Below are 26,649 nucleotides of genomic sequence, written 5' to 3' on the forward strand. Positions count from 1 at the left end.
CTCAACCACTCACCCTCAACCACTCACCCTCAACCACTCACCCTCAACCACTCACCCTCAACCACTCACCCTCAACCACTCACCCTCAACCACTCACCCTCAACCACTCACCCTCAAACAATCACCCTCACCCTCAACCCTCACCTACCCTCACCCTCACCCTCAACACTCACCTACCCTCACCCTCACCCTCAACACTCACCTACCCTCACCCACCCTCAACCCCTCACCCTCACTCAACACCTCAGCCTCGCCCTCACTCGCCCTCACCCTCAACCCCTCATGCTATTTTTAAGGGTAACTTGGCGCTGACAGTTCAAGTCGAATGACAGTAAGGTAGAAAAATTCTATAGTCACTCACCCTCAACGCCTCACCCAACATCTCACCTTGACTCACCATCAACATCTCACCCTCACTCACCCTCAAAACATCAGCCTCAATTCCTCACCTCAACCCCTCACCCTCAAACATTCACCCTCACTCACCCTCCCTCACCCTCACTCACCCTCCCTCACCCTCAACCCCTCACCCACACCCTCAACACTTCACCCTACACACCTCACCCTCAGTAACTCTCAATCCCTCTATCACCCTTCCCCTCACTCACCCTCAATACCTCACCCTCACTAACACTCAACCCCTCACTCTTACTTTCACTTACACTCAAGACCTCAGCCTCACCCTCACTCATCCTCACCCTCAACCCCTCATGCCATTTTTAAGTGTAACTTTGAGTACACAGTTCAAGTTGATTTACATTAAAGGAGAAAATGGTGTCTGGAAACGTTAACAAAACTCCTATAGTTTACATACCATGCCGTACACACACACCAACATAATTCCTAGCATTTAAAATTACCAACAGACACATTCAAGGGCCGCATCCTCAGCAATGCTCACGATTTTTATACTACAAATAACAACACAACTTTGATTGCAAATAAATCAGCTCAGAACATTTCGCCACACCTATCGCTACATTTATCTATTGGCAAACAAAATCATCGACCAACTTTCTCAGTCTCCTACTGTATTTCTATGCTGACACTCACACATTAATGGAGGCATCTGCAGCAATGTCCTGTCTTTTCATACTGAACATAAACGCCACAACTTTGAGCCTGTATATTACAAGACTTACATTAAGGGACGCACCCGCAGCCAAATTCTGTATTTACAACACGTACACACACAGCCAAAATTATCCTAGCATTTAAAAATACCCACAGACACATCTTTCTCATTCGCCCACTGGACGGCTCCACAGCAATGTTCAGTATTTGCATACTAAACATAAACGCCACAACTTCGGCACATCTTTCAGCCTGTATATTACAAGAGTTCTATGTTTAAAAATGAAACTTTGTATACTTTACAAGCTTTAGATATTCCATTTTTAAGGGTAACTTCGAGCAAACAGTTGAACTTCAATGACACAAACGTTAAATAAAACAAACGAAAAATAAAAAAAATTTACTTTGTCAGTTCCGAGCTAACTCTTATGTGCGCTTAAGCGAGTTGGCCAGGGAAGTCTACTGGCGCGCCAATGTCGAAACTCCTTTTGCATACACATTCAAACATTCACACTTCCAATTCGCGCACATCAGCTAGTGTGACTTTTCCTTGGGGCAAGGGAAGGACTGCAAGCCGGGTGTTAGCTCGAGAACAACAACAGACATCCCCCCCCCACCCCAAAATCCAGTAGAAACGTGAAGTTTTTTCGCTAAACTTAAACAATCCCACTGAACGTAAATACGAACATTAGAAACGTTATTTGTTTTAACAAAACTTATTTAGTTTACATAACCAGGCCTAGTATTTCACAATTTTGTGGTACAACGTAGTATGTAACATCGGCCTATTCTACTTCGACGCTTGTACAGACTACAGATTTTCAATGTTGCCTTCAGTGAAAAAATTACGATGTTGCCTTCTTTTGGATAACCACCATATTTCTTATACACACACATTAAGGGACGCATCCGCAGCAGCCTCACTCTCACTCACCCTCAACCGCTTTTTTTTTCTATTTAGTTAAGGGTAACTTGCAGCCAACCTCTCTTGCTGTTTTGTTAAGGGTCACTTGCAGCACACATTTCAAGACGAATTACAGTAAGGCAGAAAATGGCGTCTGGAAACGTTTTTTTTTTTAACATCAAAACTCCTATACTTTAAATACAATCTACCACTGTATTTTAACATTTCGCCACACCTACTCACCATCAACCTCTCTTTCTATTTTCTTAAGGGTAACTTGCAGCCAACCTCGATTCCTACTTTGTTGACTATGGCGCTTTTACAGACTAAAGATTTTCTATGTTGCCTCACTCAAACATTCCCGATTTTGCCTTCTTTTGGATAATCACCACATTATTTTAACGTTACCACACACACATTAATGTAGGCATGCTATAACAAAAAAAAACACAACTTTGATGGCAAATACATCAGCTCAAAACATTTCGCCACACCTGTCTCTAGATTTATTTATTGCCATAAAAAATTATGTACCATCTTCTAAATCCCCCACTCTATTTTAACGTTCCCACACACACATCAACCACTCACCCTCAACCACTCACCCTCAACCACTCACCCTCAACCACTCACCCTCAACACCTCACCCTCAACACCTCACCCTCAACACCTCACCCTCAACGCCTCAGCCTCAACCACTCACCCTCAACCACTCACCCTCAACCACTCACCCCCAACCACTTACCCTCAACCACTCAACCTCAACCACTCACCCTCAACCACTCACCCTCAACCACTCACCCTCAACCACTCACCCTCAACCACTCACCCTCAACCACTCACCCTCAACCACTCACCCTCAACCACTCACCCTCAACCACTCACCCTCAACCACTCACCCTCAACATCTCACCCTCACTCACCCTCAACATCTCACCCTCACTCACCCTCAACACCTCACCCTCAACCCCTCACCCCCAACCCTCACCCGCAACCCCTCACCTTCCACCCCTCACCCTCACTCACCCTCCATCACCCTCAACCCCTCACCTACATCCTCAACACTTCACCCTAAACACCTCACTCACCCTCAATCCCTCCCACTCACCCTCACTCACCCTCACCCTCACTCACCCTCAACACCTCACCATCACTAACACTCAACCCCTCACCCTCACTAACTCTCAATTACTCAATCACCCTTACCCTCACTCGCATTCAATATCTCACCCACACTAACACTGAACGCCTCACTCACCCTCACTTTTACCCTCACTCACACTCAACACTTCAACCTCACCCTCACTCACATTCACCCTCTCCCTCAACTCCTCATGCCATTTGTTAAGCGTAACTTGGATCAGACAGTTACAGTCAAATTACAGTAAGGTTTAAATTGGCGTCTGTAAACTTTATTGTTTTTTTATCAAAACTCCTCCACTCACCCTCAACCACTCACCCTCAACTACTCACCCTCAACCACTCACCCTCAACCACTCACCCTCAACCACTCACCCTCAACCACTCACCCTCAACCACTCACCCTCAACAACTCACCTTCAACCACTCACCCTCAACCACTCACCCTCAACCACTCACCCTCAACCACTCACCCTCAACCACTCACCCTCAACCACTCACCCTCAACAACTCACCCTCAACCACTCACCCTCACCCACTCACCCTCACCCACTCACCCTCACCCACTCGCCCTCACCCTCAACCCCTCATGCTATTTTTAAGGGTAACTTACAGACTAAAGATTTTCTATATTGCCTCACTGAAACATTTCCGATTTTGCCTTTTTTTGGATAATCACCACTGTATTTTAACGTTCCCACACACACATTAATGTAGGCATGCTATAACAAAAAAAAACACAACTTTAATGGCAAATACATCAGCTCAAAACATTTCGCCACACCTGTCTCTAGATTTATTTATTGCCATAAAAAATTATGTACCATCTTCTAAATCCCCCACTCTATTTTAACGGTACCACACACACATCAACCACTCACCCTCAACCACTCACCCTCAACAACTCACCCTCAACCACTCACCCTCAACCACTCACCCTCAACCACTCACCCTCAACCACTCACCCTCAACCACTCACCCTCAACATCTCACCCTCAACATCTCACCCTCACTCACCCTCAACACCTCACCCTCAACCCCTCACCCCCAACCCTCACCCGCAACCCCTCACCTTCCACCCCTCACCCTCACTCACCCTCAATCACCCTCAACCCCTCACCTACATCCTCAACACTTCACCCTAAACACCTCACTCACCCTCAACCCCTCCCACTCACCCTCACTCACCCTCACCCTCACTCACCCTCAACACCTCACCATCACTAACACTCAACCCCTCACCCTCACTCACTCTCAATTACTCAATCACCCTTACCCTCACTCGCATTCAATATCTCACCCACACTAACACTGAACGCCTCACTCACCCTCACTTTTACCCTCACTCACACTCAACACTTCAACCTCACCCTCACTCACATTCACCCTCTCCCTCAACTCCTCATGCCATTTGTTAAGCGTAACTTGGATCAGACAGTTACAGTCAAATTACAGTAAGGTTGAAATTGGCGTCTGTAAACTTTATGGTTTTTTATCAAAACTCCTCCACTCACCCTCAACCACTCACCCTCAACTACTCACCCTCAACCACTCACCCTCAACCACTCACCCTCAACCACTCACCCTCAACCACTCACCCTCAACCACTCACCCTCAACCACTCACCCTCAACCACTCACCCTCAACAACTCACCTTCAACCACTCACCCTCAACCACTCACCTTCAACCACTCACCCTCAACCACTCACCCTCAACCACTCACCCTCAACCACTCACCCACAACCACTCACCCTCAACCACTCACCCTCAACCACTCACCCTCAACCACTCACCCTCACCCACTCACCCTCACCCACTCACCCTCACCCACTCACCCACTCACCCTCACCCACTCACCCTCACCCACTCACCCTCACCCACTCACCCTCACCCACTCACCCTCAACCACTCACCCTCAACCACTCACCCTCAACCACTCACCCTCAACCACTCATCCTCAACCACTCATCCTCAACCACTCACCCTCACCCACTCACCCTCAACCACTCACCCTCAACCACTCACCCTCAACCACTCACCCTCAACCACTCACCCTCAACCACTCACCCTCAACCACTCACCCTTAACCACTCACCCTCAACCACTCACCCTCAACCACTCACCCTCAACCAATCACCCTCAACCACTCACCCTCAACCACTCACCCTCAACAACTCACCCAACACATCACTCTCACTCACCATCAACATCTCACTCTCAAACATCTCACCCTCAACACCTCACCCTCAACGACTCACCCTCAACACTTCACCCTCAACACCTCACCCTCAACACCTCACTCTCAACACCTCACCCTCAACAACTCACCCTCAACAACTCACCCTCAACACTCACCCTCAACCACTCACCCTCAACCACTCACCCTCAACCACTCACCCTCAACAACTCACCCTCAACCACTCACCCTCAACCACTCACCCTCAACAACTCACCCTCAACCACTCACCCTCAACCACTCACCCTCAACCACTCACCCTCAACCACTCACCCTCAACCACTCACCCTCAACCAATCACCCTCACCCTCAACCCTCACCTACCCTCACCCTCACCCTCAACACTCACCTACCCTCACCCACCCTCAACCCCTCACCCTCACTCAACACCTCAGCCTCGCCCTCACTCGCCCTCACCCTCAACGTCTCATGCTATTTTTAAGGGTAACTTGGCGCTGACAGTTCAAGTCGAATGACAGTAAGGTAGAAAAATTCTATAGTCACTCACCCTCAACGCCTCACCCAACATCTCACCTTCACTCACCATCAACATCTCACCCTCACTCACCCTCAAAACATCAGCCTCAATTCCTCACCTCAACCCCTCACCCTCAACCATTCACCCTCACTCACCCTCCCTCACCCTCAACCCCTCACCCACACCCTCAACACTTCACCCTACACACCTCACCCTCAGTAACTCTCAATCCCTCAATCACTCTTCCCCTCACTCACCCTCAATACCTCACCCTCACTAACACTCAACCCCTCACTCACCCTCACTCTTACTTTCACTTACACTCAAGACCTCAGCCTCACCCTCACTCATCCTCACCCTCAACCCCTCATGCCATTTTTAAGTGTACCTTTGAGTAGACAGTTCAAGTCGATTTACATTAAAGGAGAAAATGGTGTCTGGAAACGTTAACAAAACTACTATAGTTTACATACCATGCCGTACACACACACCAACATAATTCCTAGCATTTAAAATTACCCACAGACACATTCAAGGGCCGCATCCTCAGCAATGCTCACGATTTTTATACTACAAATAACAACACAACTTTGATGGCAAATAAATCAGCTCAGAACATTTCGCCACACCTATCGCTACATTTATCTATTGGCAAACAAAATCATCGACCATCTTTCTCAATCTCCCACTGTATTTCTATGGTGACACTCACACATTAATGGAGGCATCTGCAGCAATGTCCTGTTTTTTCATACTAAACATAAACGCCACAACTTTGAGCCTGTATATTACAAGACTTACATTAAGGGACGCACCCGCAGCGAAATTCTGTATTTACAACACGTACACACACAGCCAAAATTAGCCTAGCATTTAAAAATACCCACAGACACATTTAAGGGCCACTTACGCAGCAATGTTCACTATTTTCATAATAAAACGAAAAACACTACTTTTATGGCAAATATTGCATCCTGCCTCTGACCCGTTCAGCACCACACCTGTCTTTCCATTTCTTTTTTGCCAAACAAAATCATCGACCATCTTTCTCATTTACCCACTTTTTTTTCACGTTGCCACACACACATTAATGGACGCATCCGCAGCAATTTTCAGTATTTTCATACTAAACCTAAACGGCACAACTTTGAGCCAGTATATTACAAGAGTAGTATGTTTTAAAGTGAAACTTTGTATACTTTTGATGCTTTATATATGCCATTTTTTTAAGTGTAACTTGGAGCAGACAGTTGAAGTCCAATTACACTAACGTAAAAAAAAAAGGCCCTTTGCTTTGTTAGTTCCGAGCAAAATCTTATATGGCCTTAAGGGAGTTGCCCAGTGAAGTCTACTGGCGCGCCTATGTCGAAACTCCATCTGCATACACATTCAAACATTCACACTTCCAAGTCGCGCACATCAGCTAGTGTGACTTTTCCTTGGGGCAAGGGAAGGACTAAAAGCTTTGATCCTTTCTTAAACACAAAAAAAAAAAAAGATTCTTGCATCGTTACCCCCTATTTAAGCAGAGGGACGGGTCACTTTAAGTCATACTCTGTTTTTACCAGCGAGGACAGAACTTCGACTTACAGAACGGCGCTGTACTTGCTGCTATCGACCAACAGCCACTGAAAAATTACGGCATTCAATCTTAGAACGTAAGTGCATGCAAGTGTTATTTCTATACATCTAAGGGACAGTATTGATATATTTACTTGCGTTTATTAGAACTGTTACTATATCAACATTGCACCTGTGTTAAATTATTCTGCCACATGTGTGTTTGCTAATCTACATTTTCTATGGTAATACTTAGCAAAGGACTACGTAATTTCTTGAACAGGTCATACCTTGGTTTAAACCAACAGATACATATTGTTTTTTTTATCGTTATCTCTTGTAGGTTATTGGTACGCTTTCGACATTTCCTTGATAGGGGGAAAGAAACTGTGCACCAACATATATCATGTAAGTACAGCCAACTGTTCACTCTTCTACACAATTTTTACTTCCGTTCCTAACACTCCGACGTGGGGGCAGGGTCAGTGGTTAAGGGTCGGGTCGACAGCAACAACATAAAACTGACCATGATGTTATTCACAGTACCCTGCAGGCGAAGGCTTCGTGCACTGAGCCCTCCCGGCATACACATAATTTTCTCGCTCTCTTTCTCTCTTCGTCTCCCTCCCTCTCTATAGCACACTAATCACACACACCCTGTCACATTAGGCAAAACACTGCATCTTACACTAATCACACACAGCCTGTCACATTAGGCAAAACACTGACTGCCACCCTTATACAACACGTGCAACTCCTACGCAATGTAACATCATAGCACTTCGCCACTACAGCACCAAACTTTCAGTCAGAACTTCGAATTGCACATTAATTTGCACGTAAACAGGCAACACTTTACAACATTTACGCACAATGCATTCATTCGTTGCTTTACTTGCACAGTTAGTAATCCAAGTTACAAGCTGACACACAGAAACAGCCACTCGTACAACTACTACTATTACATTTTCACAAGCACACATCCAATAACACATTAGCCAGGATTAGCTGCCTACCCAAAAAAAAAATGGACCTTACACTTACTACACTATTCACAGGCACATTGGAACATTAGGGGGAATAGTACAGTCATAATCCGTTCTCAACACTTCGCCACACCACAACAAACTTTTCATACACACAATCCACTATCAAGGGGACTTTCGCCCACACCCTCTATTACATGGCTACTCACAATCTTTCAAGCAGGTGAAAAATGTACTGTTTACTTTGTGTACAAGGACCGCATCGGTGGGGGCAATGTTAGTTGTCAAGGGTCGGGGCGACAGCAACAACATTAAACTGACCATGAGGTTAATCACAGGACCCTGCAGCCGAAGGCTTCGTGCACTGAGCCCTCCCGGCATACACATAATTTTCTCGCTCTCTTTCTCTTTCGGTCTCCCTACATCTCTATAGCTCTCTCTCCCTCTCTATAGCTCCCCCTCCCTCTCTCCTGTCTTCCTCTGTTTCACTCTAACTGTGTTCCTCCCTCTGTCTCACTCCCCCTCTTTTCTTCCTCCTCTCTCCCTCCCTCTCCGTCTCCCTCCCTATCACCCTTCATCTCACTCCCTTTCTCTTCCTCACCCTCCATTTCCCTTCCTTTCCCTAACTTTCCCTTCCTCTCTGTCTTTGTACATAACTCTCCATTTGTCTCCCATTTACTCCCTCTCTATCTTTCTACATTACTTGCACACTAACTGGGTACACCAACACTTCGCCACACCACAACAAAATTTTCATACACACATTCCACGAACAAGGACACTTTCACACAAACCCTCTATTACATGCCTACTCACAATCTTTCTCTCAGGGGCAAAATTTAATGTTTACTTAGTGTCCAAGGATCGCATCGGTGGGGGCAGGGTCAGTGGTTAAGGCTCGGGGCGACAGCAACAACATAAAACTGACCATGAGGTTATTCACAGTACCCTGCAGCCGAAGGCTTCGTGCACTGAGCCCTCCCGGCATAGACATAATTTTCTCGATCTCTTTCTCTCTTCGTCTCCCTCCCTCTCTATAGCACACTAATCACACACACCCTGTCACATTAGGCAAAACACTGCATCTTACACTAATCACACACAGCCTGTCACATTAGGCAAAACACTGACTGCCACCCTTATACAACACGTGCAACTCCTACGCAATGTAACATCATAGCACTTCGCCACTACAGCACCAAACTTTCAGTCAGAACTTCTAATTGCACATTAATTTGCACGTAAACAGGCAACAGTTTACAACATTTACGCACAATGCATTCATTCGTACATTTCCTTGCACAGTTAGTAATCCAAGTTACAAGCTGACACACACAAACAGCCACTCGTACAACTACTAGTATTACATTTTCACAAGCACACATCCAATAACACATTAGCCAGGATTAGCTGCCTACCCAAAAAAAATGGACCTTACACTTACTACACTATTCACAGGCACATTGGAACATTAGGGGGAAGAGTACAGTCATAATCCGTTCGCAACACTTCGCCACACCACAACAAATTTTACAGACACACAATCCACTATCAAGGGGACTTTCGCCCACACCCTTTATTACATGGCTACTCACAATCTTTCAAGCAGGTGAAAAATGTACTGTTTACTTTGTGTCCAAGGACCGCATCGGTGGGGGCAGGGTTAGTTGTTAAGGGTCGGGGCGACAGCAACAACATTAAACTGACCATGAGGTTAATCACAGGATACTGCAGCCGAAGGCTTCGTGCACTGAGCCCTCCCGGCATACACATAATTTTCTCGCTCTCTTTCTCTTTCGGTCTCCCTACATCTCTATAGCTCTCTCTCCCTCTCTATAGCTCCCCCTCCCTCTCTCCTGTCTTCCTCTGTTTCACTCTAACTGTGTTCCTCCCTCTGTCTCACTCCCCCTTTTTTCTTCCTCCTCTCTCCCTCCCTCTCCGTCTCCCTCCCTATCACCCTGCATCTCACTCCCTTTCTCTTCCTCTCCCTCCATTTCCCTTCCTTTCCCTAACTTTCCCTTCATCTCTGTCTTTGTACATAACTCTCCATTTGTCTCCCATTTACTCCCTCTCTATCTTTCTACATTACTTGCACACTAACTGTGTACACTTTCAATATTACACGCACACCGCATTCATTTTCATATTCAATGCAATATAGGAATTAATCTAAGTTACACGATGACACACACACACATTTTTCGGTACGTCTCGCACTATTAACTCTTCACGCACACACTCACTCCCTCTCCATCCCCAACAAAAATTCCAAGCCAGGATTAGCTGCCTACCCAAAAAAAAATGGACCTTACACTTACTACACTAGTCACAGGCACATTGGAACATTAGGGGGAATAGTACAGTCATAATCCGTTCGCAACACTTCGCCACACCACAACAAATTTTTCATACACACAATCCACTATCAAGGGGACTTTCGCCCACACCCTCTATTACATGGCTACTCACAATCTTTCAAGCAGGTGAAAAATGTACTGTTTACTTTCTGTCCAAGGACCGCATCGGTGGGGGCAGGGTTAGTTGTTAAGGGTCGGGGCGACAGCAACAACATTAAACTGACCATGAGGTTAATCACAGGACCCTGCAGCCGAAGGCTTCGTGCACTAAGCCCTCCCGGCATACACATAATTTTCTCGCTCTCTTTCTCTTTCGGACTCCCTACATCTCTATAGCTCTCTCTCCCTCTCTATAGCTCCCCCTCCCTCTCTCCTGTCTTCCTCTGTTTCACTCTAACTGTGTTCCTCCCTCTGTCTCACTCCCCCTTTTTTCTTCCTCCTCTCTCCCTCCCTCTCCGTCTCCCTCCCTATCACCCTGCATCTCACTCCCTTTCTCTTCCTCTCCCTCCATTTCCCTTCCTTTCCCTAACTTTCCCTTCCTCTCTGTCTTTGTACATAACTCTCCATTTGTCTCCCATTTACTCCCTCTCTATCTTTCTACATTACTTGCACACTAACTGTGTACACTTTCAATATTACACGCACACCGCATTCATTTTCATATTCAATGCAATATAGGAAGTAATCTAAGTTACACGATGACACACACACACATTTTTCGGTACGTCTCGCACTATTAACTCTTCACGCACACACTCACTCCCTCTCCATCCCCAACAACAATTCCAGCTTTTAAAACTAACAACAGACACATTCAAGTCCCACATCCTCAGCAATTCTAAACTATTTTCCGAATACAAATAACGACACTACTTTAAGGGTGTCTTTAATTTTTGAAGCCACACACACACACTCACCCTCACTTACCCGCAACGCCTCACCCTCACCCTCACTCACACTCAACACCTCACCCTCACTTACCCTCAACGCATCACCCTCAGTCACCTTTAACAGCTCACCCTCACTCACCCTCAACGCCTCTCCCTTTCTCACCCTCACCCTCACTCACTCTCAACGCCTCACCCTCACCCGCACTCACCCTCATTCTCACTCACCTTCACTCACCCCTAATACCTCACCAACACTCACCATCAATGCCTCGCTCTACCTCACCCTCCCTCACCCTCAGCCTCACTCACTCTTACTCACCCTCACCCACCATCACGCTCATCCTCACTCACCCTCACTTACCCTCACTCACCCTCAGTCACCCTCAGTCACCCTCACTCAACCCCTCACCCTCACTCACACTCACTCAACCTCTCACTCAACACCTCACTCTCACTCACCCTCAACACCTCACTCACCCTCAATTTCACTCACCCTCAATTTCACTCACCCTTAATTTCACTCACCCTCACTCATCCTCAACACTTCACCCACCCTCACTAGCCCTCAACACCTCACACACACACCCTCAACACTTCTCCTTCAACTCCTCACTCACCCTCACTCTCACTCAACACTTCAACACCTCAGCCTCAGCCTCACTCACCCTCAACACCTCACTCACCCACAACACCTCATTCCCACTCACCCACACTCACCCTCATCCTTACTCCCCCTCAGCTTCTCACCATCACTCACCCTCAATCTCTAAGCCTAACTTACCTTCACTCACCCTCAACCCCTCACCCTCACTCACATTCACTCACACCATCCTCACTCACCCTCATGCTCACTCACCCTCATGCTCACTCACCCTCATGCTCACTCACCCTCAACATGTCATCCTCACTCACCCTCACCATTACTCACCATCAAACCGTCACCCTCACTCACCCTCACCCTCACCCTCACTCACCCTCAATACCACTCACCCTCACTCACCCTCATCCCCTCCCCCTCACTCACCCTCACCCTCACCACCTCACCTCAACAACACTCAACACCTCACCCTCACACTCACACCCTCAACATTTCATCCTCATTCACCCTCAACCCCTCACCCACACTCACCCTCTCTCTCCTTCTCTAGCTCCCCCTCCCTCTCTCTTGCCTTCCTCTTTCTCACTCTAACTTTGTTAATCCCTCTGTCTCCCTCTCCCTCTCTCTCCCTCCCTCCATCCCCGTCTCCCTTCCTATCACTCTCCCTCTCACTCCCTTTCCCTTCCTCACATCTCATCCATTCTCTGATTCAATGCAACACATAACACACACACACATTTTTTAACGTCTCTCAGTATTAACTTTTCACGCACTCACTCACTCTCTCTCTGTCCCCCTTTTCCTCCCACTCCCTCTCTCTCCCTCTATCATCTCATCCCTGCCTGTGTGCCAGCCGTGGCACATACACTCACAGCAGCACTAGAGCTCTTAACAGGTCTTTAAAAGACTATTTACATGCTAATGTGGCCTTTATGGCAAAAATTCGGAAAAATATATTCTAAACAATATGTTTTTTTTCTCCTTTCAGATTATTAAAACAACAACAAAAGAAACAGAAGTTAAGGTAAATACTACTTTGCCACTTAGTTTAAAATTTGTTAAAAGTTCATACCTTACAGTCCCCTAAAAAATTTGTTAGTTCACAAACCTTCTTAATTTACATTTGTTGATAACAACATTTCAGTATAACTTATAAGATGCAGAAATGCTTGAAAGCAAGTTACCATCAAGGGAATAGCAAATTTAATAGCAAATCACAAGGTAAGCAATGCTTACCAAATAGTGCTTTTGCTGTCTTGCACAATTTATGCAAGCCAGTAACTACTTGGAACTCTAATGATCTGCATTTTATAATGGACCGTGGGGACGCTTTTTATCTCCAAATGCATTCTATTAACAAAGAAACACTTATGCATCCAGATGACCTGCCAAGGTATATAGACCACAATCAAGAGATATATTCACTTTTGCTACGGAATGCTTACTACGGTGATGTCCTTAAACGTTTTGATAAAGCCTACCCAGATATTAGCACAGCATTAAATGTTACTATTAATAAGCACTGTGGTGTTCTACTTTGTATGAATGTTTATGTAATAGCTATTTTCAAACATATGCAATCATACTTTGTATTTGATTCACATAGTAGGGACCATGAAGGCATGCCTCATTCAAACGGAACATGTGTTACAATTGCATTTAATTCGTTTGAAGGGCTAATTCAATATGTTATGAAACTAGCATATAACTTTACACATCAGGCTGAGCAATGTGTCCAATTTGAATTAACACCAATAGATATAAAAGTCATTCAAAGGAAATCCTTTACAAAAGCACTTACTGTGCACAAAAAAAATAGTCACCTGCCGCAAGAAAGAAAAATTTGGGTACATACTACTGAATGTACTCCTAATCAGACGATAACATCAACATCAATGTCTTCTGATCATTTACAGAATACAAGTAAGGGAGGGAATAGCAATAGCAATCATTTAGCACAATTACCAGGTAATAGTAAAGCTATCCAGGGAACAAATAAACAGTCTCGGAAAAGAAAAAGGGATTCAAGTACATGTCCAACTACAGTTGTACAAAGAAAAAAAGTTAATGCAGCTGAAGAAGACATTACCAACAGTCAACTAAGTGCTACTGATAATAACATACCCATCTTCACGCAGGGCCAAAGACAGAAACGAGGTAAACAAATCCATACAATCATTCGCAAATTCCACCGGGAAATATTGCATGGGCCAGAGTACATTTGTACTCTTTGCAATCAACTGTGGCATAAACAAACGTTGCAAAATATACGCAGTGTTAGCCAATCCGAAATTTTCAACAAGTGTAACATTAGTAACAAGAAAACAAATTTTATTTGTAAGACTTGCTATTATTACATTCGCAAAAACAAAATACCACCATGTTCAATTGTAAATGGCATGGGCTTCCCAAATGTACCAGTTGAATTAGAATTATATGATTTAGAAGAAAGATTAGTTTCACCTAGGATACCATTCTTACAAATTCGGAGTCTGCCACGCGGTTTTCAAAAATCATTATCAGGTGCAGTAGTTAATGTACCTGCAGATGTTATGACAACTGTTACCATTTTACCAAGGCAAATTAATGACGCCATGACAATCCCAGTGAAATTAAAAAGGAAATTAATCTATAAATCATATACACATTATGAGAATATTAGACCAAATACTGTAAAAAAGGCAGCTACATGGCTAGCTAAAAATAGTACAATGTTTAATGAATATGGTGTTACCATTAACCCTGACTGGGAGTATATACCTCCAGAAATAGAATCTCACAATGAGACTTCTGAGACAAACAATTCATCTGATAGTTCTGACAACATAGAAGCTGGGAATTTGGATACTATGTTAACAAATGAAACTATTACTAGTAATTCGCTGAATGTGTTAAGTTTCGCTCCAGCTGAACATAACACGCCAAGAGGTTTATATGAGGATAAAGATTCAGAGTTTTTGGCTTTCCCTACTATTTTTTGTGGTGAACGAAGGCCTAACAATAAGGAAAGACATATACCGGTACATTATAGTACTATTTGCCAAGCAGAGTTAAGGAGTTATGATAGAAGAGTCGCTAAATCTATTACTAATGTCTTTTTTAAACTGAAGAAATTACATATTAAGCAGATCCATGGTAAAATCAACATTTCCATCAGAAAACATTTTACAGATGGGAATAAAATAACTGCTAAAGACATTAAATGTAATATTGCCAATGTTTTACAGTTTAATGAGGGGTACAAAGTATTAAAAACTATACGCAGTTCACCTCCATATTGGGAAGGTTGCAAAAAAGATATTTTTGCTATGATAAGGCAACTTGGCATTCCCACTTTCTTTTTGACATTATCTGCTGCAGAAACAAAATGGCACCATTTAATAAATATACTATTGAGAGTTAGAAACTTAAAGGAATGTACAGAGGAAGAATTCTTAAACATGTCTTGGGAAACTAAAAGTAAATTAATACAAGAAGATCCAATAACATGTGCAAGACAGTTTGACTATCAAGTTAGGAAATTCTTTAATTGTGTTTTGCTGAATGGCACTAATCCAATTGGGGAAATAGTAGACTACTTTTACAGAGTCGAATTCCAGCAAAGAGGTTCTCCACATATACATGCATTACTCTGGGTAAACAAAGCACCATTGTATGGTGTTTCACCAGTGGAAGAAGTCAATAGCTTTATTGACAAATATATCACTTGTCATAAGTCTGAGAACCCTGTTTTACAACCGTTAATAAATCTACAAAGGCATGGTCACACCAAAAATTGCAGACGTAAACAGCAACGGACATGCAAATATCAATATCCCAAATATCCAATGTCAAGAACGCTCATATTAGAGCCATTAACACTGGAGGAGACAAATAACCAATGGCAAGATAATATGAAAATAATACATGAAGCTATGAATAATACTACTTTTAATACACTTTCTTTTGAGGAATTTTTGGACTTCATTAAAATGGATGATAAAGAATATATTACTTCTATACAAACTAGCTTACAAAAAACAACTATTTTTTTAAAAAGAACACCAGCCGAATGCTTCATCAATAACTACAATAGTACTCTTTTAGAAGCTTGGCGAGCAAACATAGACTTGCAGTTTATACTAGACCCTTATGCTTGTGCAGTCTATATTATCTCATATATCAGTAAATCGCAAAGAGGAATTAGCAAACTTCTAGCGCAAGCTGCTAAAGAGGTAACAAGCAATAGTAATATCAAAGATCAACTTAAACACATAGGGAACAAATTCCTCAACTGCACAGAAATTAGTGCTCAAGAAGCAGCATATCTAATTCTTCAAATACCATTACGGAAAAGCTCACGATCATTTGTATTTATTAATACTAGCCGTCCAGAGAAAAGAACTTATTTAATGCGTGATATCGAAACTATTAATAACTTGCCCGAAAATTCAACTGACATTCAATGTGAAAATATTATTATTAAGTACTGCAAACGGCCACAATCATTAGAGATGTGCACGTTAGCAGACTATGCGGCTAATTTCAACTATGTGAAGAAAAAAACACATGGGAAAGAAATAAATGATTGCGAAGATTTACTTGCAGAACAAAACTTTTACAGCTCAGATGAGGAAGAATTAGAAATAGAATGTAGTGACGGAAATAAACAACAACAGAAACATAATTATGATTATGCTTTAAATAAGCGCAGACAAGGGAAAATAATACGCTTTTGCAGATTTAGCAAAAATAATGAACCAGAGGAGTATTATAGAGAAATATTAATGTTGCACTATCCATGGAGGGAAGAAGAAAAAATACTAATCAACAAGGAAACTTACTATGATAGGTATCTGGAAGTTAAAACATTTGTTGACACACAACTAAAAATCTATAACAAACAGCATGGCGAACTTACAAACATTATTCATGAACAGTCTCATGAAAATGTAATTTCACCTCCTCTATCACCAACTGTGAATATACAGACAGAAGACCAAAATCCAGAACATAATAATAGATATGATTTGGCTCTAGATTTAGGAATTAGAACTACAACTGAAGAACAAAGCTCAACTAACTTTATTTTACCCAATGAAAAATACCAACAACTTATGCAAAACTTAACGGAAGAACAACTTAAATTTGTTTACCATCACTTGCATTGGTTTAAAACTACTAGCACTCCATGCTATACTTTTTGCACTGGAGGCGCTGGTGTTGGGAAAAGTTTTGTAATATCTGCACTATATCAAACTTTACTACGCTACTATAACACTAAGGCCGGTGAAAATCCTGATAATGTTTATATCTTACTTACTGCTCCAACAGGAAAGGCTGCCCATAATATTAATGGCAAAACACTGCATAGCACTTTCAAAATACCTGTGTCGCAAAGTTTGACTTATAAACAACTGAGTCATGAACATAGAACTGCTCTACAAATGGAAATGATGCATGTTAGAGTTGTTATTATTGATGAAATTTCAATGGTAGGACACAATATGTTGAATTTTATACATAACAGGCTTCAAGAAATTAAATCATCTAATGAACCATTTGGAGGAATTTCTATTTTAGCCATTGGTGACTTTTACCAATTAAAACCTGTATTTGACAGATACATTTTTCAGGATTCTACACAAATGTATGGTCCTTTAAGTGCTAACTTATGGAAAGAACATTTTAAAATTTTTGAATTAACAAAAATTATGCGCCAAAAAGAAGATCTACAATTTGCTGAATTACTAAACAGATTGAGAGAAGGCAAGCATACTGAAGAAGATATTTCACAAATTAAGCAAAGGGAAATACAACCTGATGAGACTTTATTAGAAACAATTCCATATATCATGTCAACTAATCTAGAAGTTAATGAAATTAACAAAAAGGTTTTAGAACAACATTGCAAAGATTATCCTGTCTACATAACAGTAGCAAGCGATACTGTTAGTTCTGATTTGTCTGAAAGTGTGAAAAAAACGATTCTTAAGCAACTGCCCAAAGATCCACAGAAAACAATGGGCCTTTCACATACATTACACATTGCCTTACAACTTCGTTATGATTTAAGTTGCAATGTGGATGTCAATGATGGTTTAACAAATGGCGCAACTGGTGTTGTACAATTAGTAGAATTGATTAACAATACACCTATTATTGTTTGGTTGTTATTTGACAATCCCACTATAGGACAAACAACCAGACAACAATATAAACACTTATTTCATTCACAAATACAAAATACATGGACACCAATACATGCTATAGCTAGACATTTCCAATACACTAAGAAATGTATTACCATTATACGGAAGCAATTTCCTTTACGCCAAGCATCAGCACGCACTATACATCGCACACAAGGTGCAACTCTCGAACCACTTTATATACACTTTAATAACAGCAAGATTCATCATTTGCATTATGTTGCTATTAGCAGGGCAAAATCAATACAAAATGTCTATGTACACAATTTTGATGAACGTAAAATTGTAGTACATCCACAAGTTAATGAGGAAATGCACAGATTAAGGACAGAAATGCCACTTGAAATACATATCCCACAGTTACATACATACAGTGCACATTTCAATATCATTGCACACAATATAAGATCACTACAGAAAAATTTTTCATCTATGGTAGCGGATAGGAATATATTACAAGCAGACATTATTTGCTTAACTGAGATCAACACTACAAGAAATGCTACAGCTAATGATTTCACGATAGAACAATATCATCACATTATATTTGATAAATTTCATACATACAACACAAACCATGGAATGATTATGTACTACAAAAAAGATTTATTTATATTGCCTATTTATGAGACACTTGAAGGGATAGACATTTTACATTTTACTCTACAGATTGATAACACAGATTACCTTATTATTATTTTATACAAACCACCCCTAAAAAGTATAACTTCTCTTTTTGATTTCATCACAAATATTACGGATTTTTACCCCACGCACAAATTGATTATTATAGGGGATTTCAATGTGGATGTATCTCAAACAAATGCAAACAGCAAGCAATTACTTGGATTCTTTGAAACAAAATTACAATGTCAACAACTCATTAACAGTTACACAACTAACTACCAATCCATTTTAGATCATATATATACAAATGACCAACTACACAACTATGGTACTTTAGAATGCTATTACAGTGATCATAAACCAATATGGGTTTGTATTTAACATGTTATATCACATTTTCTATTTCAGATGATGTCTATTGAAGAAATAATGAACATTAATACTGATGACAACAAACCATACCAGAAACCAATAAGAGTTAATGTCATCAGCTGCTCAGGGAAAACTACGTACAAAAATGCTAAACAAGAGCAGAAAATTTTATTCCATTTGGCTTTAGCAGATAAAACTGGAACAATTAAATGTACTTGTTACCAAGAAAATTTATATGAGCAAACGAAAATAAACTGTGGACTACTGATACGAAACTTTATTCTCAAAAACAAAACAATTTTAATTACAAAACAAACTAAAGTAACCAAATTTCCCGCAATGACAATCGAGGAGGGCCTGATCCAACAAGCAAACAACATTTTGCATCCGCCTGCACCATCGGCTTCTCCCATCAAGGAAATAAAACGGGCAAGTCTAAAAAGCCTGATGACCGTTTCAGGGACAATAATTGCCGTAAGTATGAACACAAACATGTTATCATGTCAACTAAAAAAAACTATTGTCTTGCAGTGGAAAAGTTGGACTTATTAGTATTGTAAATGACATATCTTATGTATTTTTGCTTTTTCGAAATTGCACGTCTAAATAGTCTGATGACTGTTTCAGGGACAATATGTGCCAGAAGTATGAACACAAACATGTCATCATGTCTACTACAAAAATGCATAGTTGGCTTACACACAAATTACACATTTAGGGGCCCGATGTAGGTAGCCCTTTAGCGATCCCAATCGGCCAAAAATACCGATTTTGGGCCGTTTCAGATCGGTAAAGGGCTATTGAGATGTAGGGGCACATTTTAGGTAACTTTAGCAAATCTGTTTAATTACCGAATCGGTACATTTACAGATTCAATAAAATTAACTGAAATGTAATGTAGGTAGGCAATGTACCTTCTGCACATGGCTTACACAATCGGTATTTTAACATGGAATACAAATCCAGGGTAAAATACCTATGGCATGTGACAGGCAGACCTGCCCTTAGGGCAGGTATGCTTGCCACATGGCACCTGTGCCTTTTTTGGGGGTGCCAGAGGGTGTCAAAGTGACACCCCCTGCACCCTTCATAATTCTTTAATTACAGATTCGGTAAATACCGAATCGGTAATGCCTAATCATTCCGATGGGCTTCAAAGCCCATAGGAATGAATGGGCATTACCTATTCGGTATTTACCGATTCGGTAATTAAAGATTTGTTAAGGATTCTGTAATGAATCCAGATGTTGGTACCTACATACAAAAATGGGATTTACCTACATCGGGCCCTTAGGAACTTCAATAAGAACCTCAAAAAAGCTTGCATTAGACACTCTTTCACACTATGTATAAAGTAATAGTTTTGAGAAATATAATAGGCCAGTGCTTTGGGGTATAGTACAAATTCAAGTACTCTCCACAAAGCCAATTTTTACTAAAACAAAAATGCACTATGGTAGAAAGTATGTTCATTTGGGTCGTGAAATATAATACATTATATTACCAGTCATACAACGCACTACTACTATGTGTTTTTACTGTCACTATTTTGTAGAATTGTTCTTTTTGTGTTTACCAAAAGTACGCAAATACTGACTTTACATCAATGCCTCACCCTCAGTCAACATCACTCACCCTCAACACCCAACCCTCACTCTCCCTCAACACCTCACCCTCAACAATTCAATCTTAATGCCTCACTCACCCTCAATCTCACTCACCCGAGATCACCCTCAACACCTCCTCCTCACTCACCCTCAATCACCCTCACTAGCCCTCAACACCTCCCACTCTAAAACTCTACCCTTCTCCCTCAAATACTCACTCACTCTCACTCAACACCTCAACACCTCAGCCTCACACTCAACATCAATCACTCACCCTCACTCAGCCTCCTCCTTACTCACCCTCAACTTCTCACCCTCAATAACTCTCAACACCTCACCCTCACTCACCCTCAACACCTCACCCTCAACAATTCACCCTTAATGCCTCACTCAGCCTTAATCTCACTCACCCTCAATCACCCTCAACACCTCTCACTCAATTACCCTCACTCACCCTCACTCGCCCTCAACACCTCCCCCTCAAAAAGTCAACACTTCTCACTCAACTCCTCAGTCACCCTCACTCTCACTCAACACCTCAACACCTCAGCCTCAACATCAACACCTCACCCTCACTCAATCAATCACCCTCACTCACCCACACTCACACTCATCCTTACTCACCCTCAACTTCTCACACTCAATCTTTCACCCTCAACACTCCCTCACTCTCACTCACCCTCAACCCCTCACCCTAACTCTGCCTCACTCACACTCACCCTCACGTAACACCTCGTCCTCACTCACCCTCAACCCCACCCTCACTCACCCTAACCCTCAACACCTCACCCTCAATCACTCACCCTCACCCACACCCTCACTCATGTCATCAGGTCTACTAAAAAAATGCATACTTGCCTTACACACACAGCACACATTTAGTAACTTCATTAACAATTAAACAAAAAACACGCCTTTTGAAAACTATAATATGGCAGCACTTTCCTGTATACTACAAATACAAGTACTCTCTACAAAGCCAGATTTTTCAAAAAATATTGCTATCATTTAGGAAGGATGTTCATTTGGGTCGCTAAATATAATACATTATATGGCCATTCATACAACGCAATAGTAAGATGTATTTTTACAGTAAATATTTTATACAATGCTTACTTTTTGTTTAGGAATAGAACGAAAACACTGTCTTTACCTCAATGCCTCACCCTTAGTCACCCTCACTCATTCTCAAAACGTCACCCTGACTCACCCTCAACACCTCACCCTTAACACCTCAGCCTCAACGCCTCATTCACCCTCAATCTCACTCACCCTCAATCACACTAAACTCCTCACCCTCACTCACCCTCACTAGCCATCAACACCTCCCCCTCAAAAACTTAACACTTCTCCCTCAACTCCTCAGTCAACCTCACTCTCACTCAACACCTCAGCCTCACCCTCACCCTCACCCTCACTCACCCTCAACACCTCACCCTCACCCAATAACTCACCCTTTCTCACCCACACTCACCCTCATCCTTACTCACCATCAACTTCTCAACATCAATCACCCTCAATCTCTCACCCTCAACACTCACTCACTCTCACACTCAACTCCTCACCCTAAATGACCCTCACTCAGCCTCACTCACACTCACGCTCATCGTTACTCACCCTCAACTTCTCACCCTCACTCACCTTCAATCTCTCACCCTCACCCTCTCACACTCACCATCACTCACCCTCACTTACATTCAACCTCACCCTCACGTAACACCTCATCCTCACTCACCCTCACTCCCCATCAACTCCTCACACTCAACACCTCACACTCAATAACTCACCATCACCCTCACTCATGTCATCATGTCTACTTAAAAAATGCATAGTTCACTTACACACACATTACACCTTTAGTAACTTCAATAACTAACTGAAACATTTTTGAATTATACACTCTTCACACATAGTAGCAAGTACTACTTTTGAAAAATATAAGATGACAGTGCTTTGGTGTATACTACAAAAACAAGTACTATCTACAAGGCCATTTTTTACAATAAACAATTCAATCTTTTAGAAAGGAGGTTCATTTGGGTCGTTAAATATGATACATTATATAGCCTTTCATACAATGCACTAGTAATATCTGTTTTTACAATCACTATTTAATAGAATGCTTTCTTTTTGTGTAGGAAGAGGACGCAAAAACGGTGTTTATCAATGGGCAAGATACCCCACTCAAATCCATTACAATAAAAGATGCAACTGATGATATAAAAGTGACACTGTGGAGAGAAGCGTCACTATTTAAAATACATCTTGGGAAATATGTGACCCTGACTCATGTCACTGTACATGAATTCAATTGCCAAAAAATATTGAATACAACGCGCCATAGCAAAATGGAGGTAAGCACAACAAACAAAACCTTTTGCAATTATCTCTTTTCAGCCACTCTTGGAATTTCACCCAGTCTTGCCCTTTCACCCACTCTGTACATTTTACCCACTCGGGACATTTCAGCCACTTGGGACCTTTCACCCACTCGGGAGCTTTCACCCACTCGGGAGCTTTCACCCACTCGGGACCTTTCAACAACTCTGGCTCTTTCACACACTCTAGGCCTATCACCCAATCTAGACTTATCACCCACTCTAGACTTATCACCCACTCTCATACTCACTCACCCTCAACAACTCACCATCAACACCTCACCCTCATACTCACTCACCCTCAACTCCTCACGCTCATTCACCCTCACTAACCGTCAACACACTATCACACTACAACAACAAACAAATACTTACCACCACAGCAACACTTCACTCACCCTCAACACCTCACCCTTAACTCCTCACTCACCCTCAATCTCAATCATCATCAATCACCTTCAACATCTCACACTCAACACCACTCTCATACTCACTCACCCTCACAACATCACCCTCATTTACTCTCACTTACCGTCAACACACTATCACACTACAACTACAAAAAAACACTTACCACCACAGCAACACTTCACTCACCCTAAACACCTCACCCTTAACTCCTCACTCTCACTCATCCTCAATCACCCTCAACACCTCACCCTCACTCACCCTCAACGCCTCACCCACACTCACCCTCACACTCAGCTTCTCACCCTCAGCCTCAACACCTCACTCTCACTCACCCTCAACGCCTCACCCTCAGTCAATCTCAACACATCACTCACCATCACTCTCACTCATCCTCAATCACACTCAACACCTCACCCTCAACACCTCACTCACCCTCAGCCCCTCACCCTCACTCACCCTCAACTCCTCACCCTCACTCATCCTCACTCACCCTCAACACCTCCCCCTCATTCTCACTCACTCTCACTCTCACTCACCCTCATACTCACTCACCCTCAACACACTATCACACTACAACCACACACAAAAACTTACCACCACAACACCACTTCAATCACGCTCAACACCTCCCCATCAGCCCCTTACTTACCCTCACTCTCACTCATCCTCAAAAACTGACTCACCCTCAATCTCACTCACCCTCAACGCCTCACCCTCACTCACCCTCAACATCTCACCCTCACTCACCCTCAACACACTATGACACTACAACCACACAAAAAAAATATTACCACCACCTATCACCCACTCTCGACCTATCACCCACTCAAACCCTATCAACAACTGGGACCCTTTCACCTACTCAGTCCATTTCACCCAATGTATCCCTTTCAACAACTCTGTCCCTTTCAACCACTATAGGCCTTACACAAAAAATAAAGTATACAAATTTAAAAAATAATTGTTGCTTTTCTTTTCTCTCAACAGGTAACAGCCCCACCAGAGGAAAAGATGGACATTCTAATTTATGGTGTTGAAAGCTCTACTGAGCAAACGAGTATTATCACAATAAAAGTGACAAACACAGACGAATTGCAATCGATGCCCATCGAAAAACGAGATCTTAATGGTAAAATGGTTTATGTTAGATGAGGAAGTTGACAACATCGGAGATGCCCTTGTCCATTTTTTGCCACAAACTTTTGAAGTTGTCTTTTGTAATGGGCAAATCATAAAGATTCTGAAAGAAAAAGACGATGAAATATTTTCTGACTAAATTTTGCATGTTGACAGGATATCTTTTTTTTGTACAAAGTTAAACAATAAATATTTGTGTTTTTTTTTTAAAAATAAAAATGTGTGTAATACAAATTTTACAACTTCTATGGTAATTTTTTCTATACGAAAGGCAAATTATAACTAAGACACTCAATTTATACAACATAGTCACACCCACATACAACATTCAGCCAATCCATTTGACATTACAAAAACATATACAAAATACACATACTTTGTAGCTTCCACGCACTACAGTATTATGTATGAATGAGACTGTTGAGCTAAATACGCCTGTGCTGGTGCTGAGTTATGCTGTGTTGTTGAGCAATGTTACTGTGGGGGGCCGAATGTTAAGGTGGTATTGATGCGTGTTCCATTGGTGGACATCACAAATTAGGTTGTTGGGAGAAGTGCAACTGTTGTTGGGATGAGTTATGCTGTGGTGGTAATAGTTGAACACTAACACAGCACAACTCATCATCAACACATCACAACAACAGCATTAGGAAGCACCACACTAACAACACTCATCAACACACCAACATCACTCTACACCACCACAACAGCATCATTCTACAACAACAACATACAAAAACACAAACACACTTTACTTTACAATAACGAGTCACACATGCACAACACTCACATTTGCCAATCACACCCTCACTCACACTCACTCACCCTCAACTCATCACCCACCCTGAATTACACTCACTCACCCTCAACACACCACCCTCACTCTCCCTCAACACCTCATCCTCACTCACCCTCAACACATCACCATCACCCTCACCCACCTTCACTCACCATCAACACCTCACCCTCACTCACCCTCCACCCTGCACCCTCAAACACTCAATCACCCTTGCTCTCAACACCTCTCCCTCAACGCCTCACCCTTAACCCCTCACTCACCCTCATGCTTAACAATCCTCAATCACCATCAACACATCACCCTCAACGCCTCACCAACACTCACCCTCAGCCCCTCACCCTCAGCAACAACACGTCACTCTCACTCACCCTCAACACCTCACCCTCAACAACTCATCATCAACACATCACTCACCCTCACTCTCACTCATCCTCAATACTCTCAACACCTCACCCTCAATACCTCACTCTCCCTCAGTCCCTCACCCTCACTCACCCTCAACTCCTCACCCTCAACACCTCACCCACACTCATCCTCACTCACCCTCAAAAACTCACCATCAACACCTCACCCTCATACTCACTCACCCTCAACACCTCACCCTCATTTACCCTCACTCACCGTCAACACACTATCACACTACAACAACAAACAAATACTTACAAACACAGCAACACTTCACTCACCCTCACTTCACTCACCCTCAACACCTCACCCTTAACTCCTCACTCACCCTCAATCTCAATCATCATCAATCACCCTCTACACCTCACACTCAACACCTCACTCTCATACTCACTCACCCTCACTCACCCTCACTCACACTCAAAACATCACCCTCATTCACCCTCACTCATCGTCAACACACTATCACACTACAACTATAAACAAACACTTACCACC

At 42.5% G+C, this 26,649-nt stretch overlaps 1 protein-coding gene across 1 annotated transcript; it reads left to right on the forward strand.

The window, feature by feature from the left end:
* Positions 1–13,212: 13,212 nt before the first annotated feature.
* On the forward strand, positions 13,213–24,939 carry LOC147662627 (uncharacterized; the record flags this gene model as incomplete). The annotated part of the gene is made up of 4 exons (XM_086951037.1): positions 13,213–13,248; positions 19,451–19,888; positions 23,160–23,375; positions 24,798–24,939. Coding segments are annotated over 4 exons (832 nt in total), but the record flags the coding sequence as incomplete, so codon positions are not given.
* Positions 24,940–26,649: the final 1,710 nt, after the last annotated feature.

This window comes from Lissotriton vulgaris, unplaced genomic scaffold, assembly GCF_964263255.1.
Source record: "Lissotriton vulgaris unplaced genomic scaffold, aLisVul1.2 SCAFFOLD_10349, whole genome shotgun sequence".
In the NCBI taxonomy this organism is placed as follows: Eukaryota; Metazoa; Chordata; class Amphibia; order Caudata; family Salamandridae; genus Lissotriton; species Lissotriton vulgaris.